Consider the following 12,412-nt stretch of genomic DNA (forward strand, 5'->3'; position numbering starts at 1 on the left):
TCATCATTGTCATCGTCATCATCATCATCGATGGCAGGACATCACTGTAGAACACCGAAGCTTCATAGCCTTAGATTATTCCGATAAGCGAAGAGCAACTTCGTGACAGAGGTGAAATGCACCGGGCCATTGGTTTTCGTCAGCTTACCTTACTCGTCCTTCTTACCCAATATATGCGTTCTTCATCTGGCTACATATTTTGGCCTGGACCAAATCTAGCGTTTCATGTGCACTGACGCACAGATATTCCTAGCTAGTGTGCAGATAAAGTCATCTAGTCCGTGTTCATGCAATCATGCAATAGATAGGTTATACATGACTGGGTTGTCAGCCAAAATACCAGACAAGGAGAATAACTCAGGTTTCAGTGGGACGTGATTTATGACTTACTGCGTGGTGATGATGATCAGACACACTAGAATGAACTACACTGACTGAACCAGACAAAAGGGTGGTGCCTTCGGTTTTGGTGGTTGCAATCGGGTTGTGCATTTACCTATTGGGCAGTTCGCATCCCTGTTGTTCATCGAAACGTTCTAGGTTTGTTTGTGATTCACCTAAAGTCAACCACGGGAGTCTGGTCGCCGGGGGTTTCAAACATCGGCAACTGTGACGACTATTTTTACACTTGGTTTAAAAGTAACAGAAATATTCGGTTGTCTGTGGACGCGCGTTCTACTTTGGATAGACTATGAATGCGGACGATGATTTAAGACAGGAATTCTCAGGGAAAGCGGAACCCTGTCTCAAGTTCATATTGAAATGGCTAAACAAGGTTAATAAATTTGAGGGCAGATCGACGAAGAAGTCCAGCCAGGCCTCAGAAGGGATCAGAAAACAATGGGCCCTCAAGGAGAGACATCCACGCCAAGGGGGCAGTTTCGACGACACTTTTGACGCTTCCAGTTTAGGTACAGCAGCATATTCCATCATGCACTTACGTAGCTTTCTAATGCACCGACCGTAGCTAATTCGGTAAAACACCAGTTCAGTAATTGGTTGTTGATCAGGTGGCTGTTGATCTGTTCGCTGAGCTTATTACAAATTGACTTGCAAATGTTTCGTCACCATACGAGTAGATATCATCACTGAGTAAAGTCAGTTGCCAGCAGGCCAAAAGATAGCCTGTCCGAATCCGTATCAAGTACTCCGGCTTCTCTTTTGCGTTATGTGTACTCGGGTTCAAATAAATGATTTTCCAGATCCCCGTTTGTTCTATTATATCAGTCTTAAATTGCGATTGTTTCGGTGCACAAGGCGCGCGATATGATTCCCATTGGTCACTCCTCCAAAGAGGGAACCCTTGCATCTTGTAGTATTTTGCTACCACAGTTTTCATTTGAACCCATGCTGGGACTGTGTAGTTGTGTTGTGAGTCGATGTGGACAATCACCTGTGACACGAGTTGTGTTCACATTGCGTTCCTTCACTGAATGGAATGGGTAATGGAATCCCTCGTTGAAATATGTTTGTTCGTCTCAACAGTAAAGTAACGTGAAAACCCAAAGCTTGCTTCGGTTTATGGACAGGAAGCAAAGATCAGTGCCAGGCCCATGTGATGCTGCATTTACCCGAGATTGAAATTCGAGCAATGGAAAGGAGGCCGAGCGGATCATCCTCCGTCCAACACTTTGTCGTTATCAACTCGCGTCCCGAAACAACAGATTACCCATTTGCTTGTCTGTGGGTGTCACATACAAACTGCACTTTGTGCTTGCAACATTGGTAATAGAAGTGTTTGATCATTTAATCAGCCGACATTAGATAATTTTTCTGACTGATATGGTGATTGTGCGACTGGAGTTATACTCCCCTAGGCTGTGTAGGATCGAGGGGAAACAGGGAAATGTTTGAGGAACCCATACCAAATAAAAATGCCATTTTTTCTGTAAGAACTTCAATTATCCATCACAAAAGAAAGGCGTTTTAGGAGATTAACTTTGCGCCTCTTTGGAGAGCACATCTAGGTGGAACGAGAGAATTCAGCTGCAGCAATCTGCTCAAGAGGCGAGCTTTCTGGCCGGAGGATGCCGGGATCCAACCCAATCCCGGTATCTCAGACGCTCTTGTATGGGTATGGGCAATCTGAGACTACCTCATCCGTTGCTCTTCTTTCGGGTGACAAGGCAGCTAGGCACAGAAAGGTTGTTGTGGATGAACTATTCTTCTTCTTCTTCTTCTTCTTCTTCTTCTTCTTATTATTATTATTATTATTGTTATTATTGTTATTATTGTATTTTATTCCCTAACGTACTTGGAGTGTCATGCAAGGAAGCTGACTGCCAGCTAATAAACAAGTGTGATTTGTGTCCATCAATCATTTCTTTAAGCTTTTGATGCCGAAGTGAGGAGTTGAAGTACACCTAGCATGGACGAAAATACGCGCCTGAAGAGAGGCTCGAACCAGCAGCTCGGCTCATACCTACCGAGCAACTACTCCATCGAATGTGCTGCTGAGGAGGCGCAACGTCGGTCAAGCTTGTCCCCCTGAAGTTCACAGCTGATTTCCAATATTTCTGTCCAATGGAATAAAAGTTGGTGTTTGTCAGTGCCTTTGGTGATCCCCCCTGTGTCACTTCCACAATGAGCCGGACAAAAGTTTCTTCTGGATAACAAAATGTCTTGATGTTACTTGTCGGACATCCGTTTTTATTCCATTAGGCAGACGTATGGCAAATCCGTCGGGAGAGCTTAAGTGCGTTAAGCGTAATGGACACCGGGCAACCTCAGTAACTGGGTCAGTAGAGCACTCGTTCTCTTGTCTGTGTACCGAATCCTTCCCGAAACGTCTTTTTATCCATGCTATATGTACCTAAACTCTTCACTTCAACAGCTACCACATTCCCTCAAGTTTTAACAACATTTTGATCATTTTAGTGTTGTCCTTTGAGGAGAATAGGGAATGTTGTGGTACTCAAGCGGAAGACCGCTGTACCACCAAACTCAGCACTGCTCGTTGACGGAAACAGGTATCTCGGTCTCTCTCTATTCTATTTCTATGACTCAATAGTGGAATAAAAACTTTCCATTTCACTAACGCATTCATTTTACAGCTTACCGAGGATACGTAGATGTCACCTGATTGTATTTGCAATTTCTTTGGAAACTCTGAAGCCGAACTTCATTTCTCATTGTTACCGAGGTCAATACGGGTGTGACAAAAAGTTCCAAACCAATCCAGGGCTCAGCTGCAGAGTGAAAACGATCAACCGATTGAAATCGATCCAATAATTAGGACCGATTGAAGTCGCGGAGAGATCGTATTTTTTCTTGTCAATTAATGGCTAGTTGAGTTTAAACAGTCTACCCTTTCGTGACTAATCGATATGCTGTTCGCAGTCGACATGTTGTGCATGCCTCTGTAGTCAGATTCAACGCATGTTTGTACAATTCTACTTACTTGAATGACCCAGTTATCAGTACGCTAGCGTAACTGTGGTATGGTATTCATCGTCTTCTATCGTTCTGTTCGTCAGGCTAAGACGATTGCCAATATTAGCTAGTCCAACACCTAGGTCATCGGTATGGTTGGAGCACTGTACAGGATAGCAGCTATCGCGAATGCATGAAATCGGCTGTCCAATGAGCTTGCTGCATCTGACAGCAAGCCGTAACGTTAGAAAGATCCCTGACTGACCAACTGTAGTCAGGATGTTAGGAAATTTGAACGTGATTGAGTCTTTGAGTAGCAAATAAGTGGCGTTATGAGTCCGGTTTTGTGTCCGTTTTTATTTTACTTGTACTGGTGAACAGTTCAGAAACAGTGGAGTGGTTCTCTCTTTGGGATGCGTACACAAAATCAACGTAGTTTTCCCACAATTGATACACTCATTCAAAGGAGGAAAATCAAACACAGGCCTGAATTTTACAGTTCACATTTTGGCAGTCTTTGGTAGAAAAAGTCATCTGATAATCACGACTGAAGACAAGAATTTCTAAATTTATTTAAGGGCAACTTTTATTTTCAAACAGTTGAAAAACCCTGAACCCTTATCCCCTATATAGTCGTGTCAACACAGCATATAGTTACTGGTGGTTGATCCCGCTGTTACTGATGAGTTCACAGAGAGGTTTAGTCACTGCTCGGGGAGATATCATCAACCTCGCTTGGTGAGGAGCTGTTTGCAAGCTCTCAACCAAGCCATGTGAACCAATCAACGACCATCAGACCGACCACTAGTAATGGCGCCCGATCTTCCAACAGTTTGACACATTGTCAGAGCATACAGTTAAACGGCAAACAAGCGTTCTACTGATAGTCGATGTGACAGAAGCCATCGGATGCGCTCTTTCTTCAAGCACTTCTCTTGCAAACGATAGCAGTGCCATCCTGCACGAACATGAGTACTGCTGTGATCGTCTAGTTTTTTGGTATCCAAGTAGCCAAGGTGAAATAATATAACCGCAGTTGTCGGGAAATACGCTATTTGCAAATCAATTTGGTTTTCACGAGAGACTCAAGTGAATCTCTCATTTATGATATTCTTCAACTGAATGTGCTGCACACAAACCGCCTCATGATTCAGTTGGCACGATATTCGGGATTTCGCAGTATATTTTCATAAAGGAAACTTCTCACAAGGTTGCTGAAAACCACTCGTGGGTTGTCGAAGAGTTTTCAGCAACCCTGTGAGTAGTTTCCTTTATGGAAATAACCCTAGTTGTCTCTTCTTAGATGGGCCTAGCCGCAATAATCAAACAACTTTCAATTAATCCCAAACGATCTCCAGGACACAGACATCATATCGTTTTAAAAGAGGACTTCATGTTACAAACTTCAATTATTTAAAAAGTTGACAGCATTTAGCCGGAGTTTGTATAGACCTCACCTGATTATGGTTGCCAATGGATACAGGTGCTCTCTCACCAGACAGTGGTTAACCGAATTTGCACGTTCTTGAATTTGGTTGACTTCTGACAACTATAGCAACGGAAATGCTCAAAAAGTCGGCCTTCTCATACGCATAATCGTTTACCGCAAAATTACACCAAATGTAAGACAAAGATTTGATTGCCCCTTTCCTTCAGCTGGTCTGGCCAGTAGGATTCTCTTACACCGTCACATCTTGCAGTTGTCACGTTGGAATGGCCAGAGAGAATGCAAGTTATAAATCACCGGCAAGTTAACCACTGAAACAAATGGACAGCTCAAACACCTGCACAGCTTAGTTGAACAAGTAACATATGGTTCTAATGAGCTCAAAACAGTTGTGCAGTTGTGCTGGTACATACCAGCGTTCCATCAGTGTAAACTGTTTGCCTCTAATTCCAGGTCCTCGTTTTGACCATCCTTACCTGCAAAAACTGCAAGATGTTTTATCCGGTGTATTAGCAGAGACACCGTGAGTGTCTCAAACTAAGACCGTAAAATACAATTCACGTTCTTGTGAGCACAGCTGGGCGAGGTGGCTCAAGTAGTTAGAGCGTGGATTCTGGAAGGTCGTGGTTCGAACCCGAACCTTGCCCCTCAACTCCCTCTACCTAGGTTTAGGCAACCTGAAAATATCCCTGCTCTCATGTTCCCTTCTGGAGGCATGGCAATTAGGCACTGAAAGAGTGCTACAGCTGAACGATTTACCTATTCCAACCAACCGCGGGCAGTTGACACAATAGTGCACTGGTAAACAAAGCATTCTGTATCGGATTGTGATCGCATGAGGATTAAACCTGTACTAATCGACCTTTACGGTAATTGCGAGGTCAACTATTCTTGTAAGTTTACCTATCTGAAACAGCTCTAACTTAGCTGACTTGTATGGACTCTTTCAGTGATACTGATTTGAATACACACACACATACAACGATGCAGTGAGATCACGTGATAACCAATTACATTGAAAATTCACCCAGTGTATGTGAACCGGGCTTTCTCTTGTATTTATTGCATGTGGTCTTTGCTTAGCAGAAAACTAGTTTTTCACCCACTTCAAACCTTTCCACAGAACATTCACATCATTTATGACGAATCACATGATCAAGCGCATCAAGAGTTTCATATCCTGTGATTTCTTGACTTTACCCTGTCACTACCAGCTTTCAAAGATCGACACCTTCCACAGATTCAGTAAGAAAACCTGTACAAACTGCGGAATTGACGAAGTTCCTTGCACACTGAAGTAGACTGGTCCCTTCGTTCCCCCTCCAAAACTGTCGGTTAATACCTTTCTAACAAAGGCCACTTTTTTCAGAAATCAAGGAGTGCGGACAGCGTCAAGTATGATTGTTTTTTTTTCGCCAAGCCATAATGTCCCACTTTCAAGTTTAGCCCTGTCAATTCCTATAAGCGTACATACCTAATATTGCCCAATGAGCTTGATGTCTGAACTTCCCATGCAAAGATGTGGTCCCGTGCCTCATGTTGGGTACCACAGAGTGTGACCTCAACGGTGATTGGTCAGTGCCGTGGACACTTCAGATTACCGTTAGTTCATTCGTGGAACGAAAGTTCAGTTGTATGGTTGCTAATCCACCTGAAGGATGCAAATGCTTCGACAGTCGTATGTTTCGTCTCTCAAAAGTGGTTTCAAGATCTGTAATGTACTATCATCGACAGCCACGACCGTTTTCGCCCTTCTTGGGGCTCATCAGGTAGGCGCAGTTCCCGGGTTTCCGTCAAACTTATGTTCTACTTGAAACCAAATTGCACGAAATTAGCGAACATACACTCATCTGCAAACTAATTTGGTTCTTTCGAGAGACATACCTGGAACCCAGCTGAATTTCTCGTTCATGATGTTCTCAGGCAACATGAACGAGAGATTCAGCTGGGTTCCAGGTGAGTCTCTCGAAAGAACCAAATTAGTTTGCTGGTTTGAAGATCGTTTAGCTTGGTTGAAAAAAAAGACATCATTGGACGCTGCTCCACCAAGGTGAAAGTGTTAATCCTTATCAGAGTAGAGAGAGTAATATAGTCGGCGAAAATGAAGTCTCATGACTTTCTGAGAATATATTCTTAGGTCACATGCGCATCAAGCGGCGTAATCTAGAGTCGCACCAGTACGTACCGAACGGTTTTTTCTGGCCCTGGAAGGTTTCTCCAAGTCCAATGATATTTCGCAGTTTTAAGCTGTTGCATGAAAGCTTGATGCGGGTAAATCCCATCTAACTATGCTCCTGCATAGACCAGTGTTTCCACTTCCAGACCGATTTTCAGTACGTTTTGTTTCTAAACGAGGTGCGCATCGCATTCCGACAGCCACCAGAATGACGACTCTTCACGCGAGTTTCATCCGAATGTCTAACTTTGACTGAGGATTTCACTGAGGTGAAAATTTGTTTCTTTGTTTTACTACATTGTTGTAGAGAACGTTAATTACCTGTCGATTAATCCAAAAAATCACGTAAAGGTAGATGAAGTACTGTACGTGTTTCATGAATGAGACTGTCCTTTAAAAAAGCGGGCCTTTAGATTTCTAGTCTCATTCCAAGTTTATTGCTCATCGTATGGGAAGCGTGTTCCACGTTGGATCAAATCGAGGATAATATGAAAAGAGTAAAGATAGCATATTTCTTGTGAAGTTGACTGTTTAACCCGAGTGCCTTTTGGGGATCACAAGACTAGGGATTTGGTTGAGCACCCTGAATAGGGACTTCATCCCAGGAGGGATAGGAATGATCACTGTACAGGATTCCGAGAGAGCAGTGGTTGTCTTGTTGTAGTTGTCATGACAAACTGTAGTTCTGCTTAGCCTAAGTGTACAGCGGCTGGCTTCCAAAGCAAGATATCGATTCTGGTTACGCACCATGGGTGCCATATGACGTGAAATCTTCAAAACGTTACGTTTGACGAACCTCACTACAGTGAACTAATTGATGTTTATCGCAAAGTGAAGGAACAGCTTGAATTAAACCCTCGTAAAATACAGTGTTTGGTATTTTGGTTGACTTATACGTAAGTATTGATGATGTACAGCTTCGTTTACTGTGCTTCGGCTCATGAGATTGCTTTCTGTTTCCCGTCGACAGAAACTGTTGTGAGCCCCTGTCTTCGGAGAAGCACTGTCCCCTGGCGCTTCCATAGTATGCGTACTACATAGTTGGCGACCTTGCCAGGATGGCTACCACATATTGGGGGCCATACCACAAACTCCCTGGTTGTTCGCGTGTGCTTACAGTCCAATCACACAGACAACGCACTCCCAGACACGGCGACCTCCGAACACGCTCACCAGTCTCGCGGACCACACCAATAACACCCGTCAGTTCACGTAGGCCATGGTACACCGGGGATGATGTTCTTCAAAAAACGGATCGATGTAGTATACACTATCATTTTGGCTGATTTATAAGTATCTGTGACGCACCACCTTGGTTACCAGGATCAGTCTCATGAGTTATCTTTCTGTTTTTTTCTATCCCACAGCAATTGTCCTGAACACCTGTCTTTGGAGAATCACTAACCCCTGGTGCTTCTATAGCGTGCCTACTACACCCTTATCTGTACTGAAAACCTCACATTGCACTTCAGTATAACAGATGTCTGCATACATGAACCTGCTTCCTTTAGCCTTTTTTATAAGGGAATATACTGGCCTGGTTACATTCTGGCACAAAGTCCAATCGTAATAGAGAATCGCCCACCAGTCTGAACATGTAGATGATCCGAGCGTACAGTTTTTGGATGCGGGATTTCAACAAAAGTATGTCGTCAAACCCCTTGTCACTTTGTTCCAATACTGTAGGGAATTTCACATTTGTTAAAGACTTCTACCTATGTGTGGCTGAACACATGTATCATCAGCTTGAATAGTGATCATTGTGTGATAAGAAAAGACAATGTTGACTTTTGGAATGGGAGGATGTACCTATGAAGATACTGTACTCGTTGAGGGGCTATCAGAGTCGAGCTGATGAGTTGGTTGTTTGCTAAAATGAAAGCCAGTGAACTGCTGATGCAAAAAATTGAAAATCGGTCGGCTGAAGCCTCAACGAGTCGAACCTCCATGAACTGACCGGTCAGAGTGGGGTTACGCCATAGCATTCCCTTGAGAGGAGGTCTGTGATCATATGTAATACTAATAGTAATAATAATAATATACAGTCGTTCAGCTGCTCACCCTTCCAGTGTATAGCTGTCGAGCTATCTAAGGAAAGCAGGGGGATGGAATATTGTCAAGTTGCCCAAGAACAGACAGGAGCAGTCGAGATAGTGAGGTTGGGTTCAAACCAGGGACCTTCCGGTCAGCGAGTACGCGCCTCAAATATAGGTAGGTTCGAGGAACCTGAAGGCATCTCATCCCTCACCCGAGTGGCACGATAGCCATTCACAGATAGGGTGCTACAGTCGAACGATCATTAGTACCACTATCAATATTACCAAGTTGCTCACCATTATTGTTATATGCGTACAGACTCCTTCCTATGAAGGGGACGCTAGCGGTATTCCCATTTTGACCAGTCAGCACGGCAGAATCTTGATTTGATTCGTGTATGAATGATTCTTAAACGAGCATTTTTCCAACATCGCCTGGGTTTACAAAAAGAAACCGTATGTTCAGATTCACGCTGCCACAGCTCCCGCTATCTCAGCAACTCTCTGTCCACAGTCTAGACAGTCAGCACTGATCTAAGTGCTTGAATTGCGTTGTTTTTGATCGGCTAAGTGAATCTGTTTCCACTACTCACAGTCTGAGTTCGAGATTGCCATGTACTCAGCTATCGTTCTGTCTCCACTGTTATGTGGTAGTGAAAGGTGGACACCATGGTGACAACAAATTAGTATATCTGACATATTTCACCTTCACTGCCTGCGCAAGATACTATAAACTATATATATACTATATATACTATAGGTATATCATACATACTACCACAGGAGCTCTGAAACGACGGTGTCGTGTGTTGACGCTAATGCGTAGCCATCTACGTTGGTTAGTTTATGCAAGCTGAATGTTCGAAACAACTTATTTACGGTCAGTTAAAGAGTCGAGCACGAAAATGTGGACAACCGAAATTTCGCGATTTTGGCAGCCTTCAGGTAAGTTTGAAAAACCTTAATCTTGAGAAAGCCTCACATTTGACGGTGCGATCTGGTGTACTTGAAAAGCTGAGGTACAACGTATCTGAATGCCCAAACGCAAACGTGTCATTCGAGAAGATAGCACCCACAGCAAATTACGGGCTGACGGCCTGAGCAGAATCGAACTTGCCGGCCGTCAAAATACCCACTCCAAACCAATGAATCACCTGGGTAAGTTTCATACATTTTCAGCCAAATTCTGCAGCTTCTGATAACTACCTGCTTGAGTCTACTATCATATTAAGAAGTGGTGCCACCGTTAGTAATCTGACTTCCGGTTTGCCGCTTGGTTATTGACTCCTACTTAGATGACGCGGTAATCTAAAGGAATTGCAGTACCTCACAGAAACCCGGAGAAAACTGACGGGTGTGGTTAGCACCGGTACTCATTGCTATGTCATCATGTTTAGACCAGATGATGGCTCTCACCAGGCCTCTGCATGTTTGCCCGGCGAAATTATTCCCCAGGGTTCACATCAGTGGCTTCCACCCTGCACCACACTCGACTCTCTCCAAACCTACTGTGCACAGATATCCAGCGAGTGAACGACTGTCGCCCGGTAGATGGGAGACAACCAAACGTGTGTACATTTGCTGCCGTTGCTTTGCCATCGTTGATAATGATGGCGACAAGGCGCACTTAGCATCACCTTCCAGGCCTTAAGTGCGGCCTCTGTGGTTTGTTTTCTTGTTATCTTATCTTTTATCTGCCTCAACTCGTTCACGTTTGAAACATGCTAGATGGCACAGCGAACAAGCAACACGTTCAAATAGGTAAGGAATGTTCACTACCTCTGGGGTGATTGGGTGCCTTTTTGTGTTTCAGTTTCTGTCATCGATGAACTCCTCGTCTAGACCACAGTGAGTTTTCATGGACAGTATTTCGGTACAAACGGACACCTGAAACCGAGGAGCCCTAGGCAGGAAGAAACGTTTCTAGTGGTCCTAGTGGCATACATGGCATTTGGAGTCAATTAAAATCACCGAATATACAGGGATATGAGAATACATCATTCGAGTGTGCAGGTAGAACCGTCTAGAAGGCAGAAGAGGAGGAACTTTAAGGCACGCATCATCAGCACTCAACACGGATGCTTATATGTGAGCCCTGTTGTGAAGGAAAGAATAAAAGTGGATGGGGATGGGACTTGGTGATAGCTAACCACAATCATTCCGAGCTGCCTACATCCCCAGACGCTTATTCAAGCAAATTGGGTAAAAACTGACAATAATAAAGCTACTGACATCGAGTAGCAGCCAGATCTTGCAGCGTATTCAACTAAGTTCATTGGGGATCACGCGGTCCCCATCCTGGAAGGCAAGTGGCAGCGACAGCAACCAAACCTTTCTTGATCCCTCACACCCCTCTGCCAGGTCAAAGTTGGCCTCCCCTCCGTTTGCGCCACCCTGAATTGGACTTTTGCCTGCTGAGTATTGTAGGTGAAATAGAACACAAATTGCTGTTTTTGAAATTTCAAAATTTTCGACGAAAGTCTCAAGCGTCATCTGGATAGATTTTCACCCTGTCACATTTCTGGATGATTGGTGAACTGGTCTCTCTCAAAGGTGAAATTAATCTGGAACAGGGCAAGTCATTTACTCCCTTAGTGTACTCATTCCTTTCCTGTAAAACATACTAAAGATGGGAAATGAGTGCCCTGTTCCTTCCATGGTAGGATGTGTGTGTAGCTTATAGAATCCACTGGAATCTTAAGTGTTTCGTATATATTTACAATTCGAATTTAAACAAAAAACATCATCATCGCCACCTACTTAGAGCCATTCATTAAAAAACGGAGGCACAAAAGCTTACTGGTGGTTGATCGGATGGCAGCTGATCTATTCGCCGGGTCCAGGACCATTCAACTACGCACTGACGATGTCTCCTCGACTGGAGACGAAACGTTTGCAAGCCTATTGCCAAGCTCGGCGAACAGATCAACTGCCATCCGATCAACCACCAGTAAACACACCCGAGCTACCTATATTTCGACAAATTGGCACAAAAGCCTTTTGCTTACAGTGTACGGACGATGTGCGTGAGGTACAGGCACACAGGACATCCCCTTTTGTTTTTGGGCGTTGCCGCCTTGCAATTTTGCGGCTACTGCCTATAAAACAAGCACATCTGAGCGGCCTCTTGCATGTTAGCAGCTCTCTTCGGACAGACGGACAGACTTCAATCCGTACAACAGCTGCATAGAATGGATACAGTGACGTACAGAAATCATCGGATTATACTTAGAAGTTTATCAGACCACCAGCCAGATGTGGTTAATTGGTGTGCGTTTGCTCGTTACGTTTGCATGTTTTCTAGTCGGACGCTTGGAAGGAGCAGTTGCGACGCGACGAACACTTTTCACGGCCCATACAATACACTGAATGCACTCACGA

General features: G+C 44.1%; 1 protein-coding gene across 1 annotated transcript in view; it reads left to right on the forward strand.

Annotated features, from left to right (window-relative positions):
- Positions 1-5,613, forward strand: part of T265_07329 (hypothetical protein) — a gene marked incomplete at both ends in the record, with an annotated part of 9,843 nt that extends 4,230 nt beyond the window's left edge. Inside the window, 2 exons of the mRNA XM_009172821.1 lie at positions 4,409-4,551; positions 5,486-5,613. Coding sequence (XP_009171085.1) covers positions 4,409-4,551; positions 5,486-5,613 — 271 coding nt within the window. The remainder of the gene's footprint in view (positions 1-4,408; positions 4,552-5,485) is intronic.
- Between the last annotated feature and the right edge of the window lie 6,799 nt (positions 5,614-12,412).

This window comes from Opisthorchis viverrini (assembly GCF_000715545.1).
Source record: "Opisthorchis viverrini unplaced genomic scaffold opera_v5_168, whole genome shotgun sequence".
In the NCBI taxonomy this organism is placed as follows: Eukaryota; Metazoa; Platyhelminthes; class Trematoda; order Opisthorchiida; family Opisthorchiidae; genus Opisthorchis; species Opisthorchis viverrini.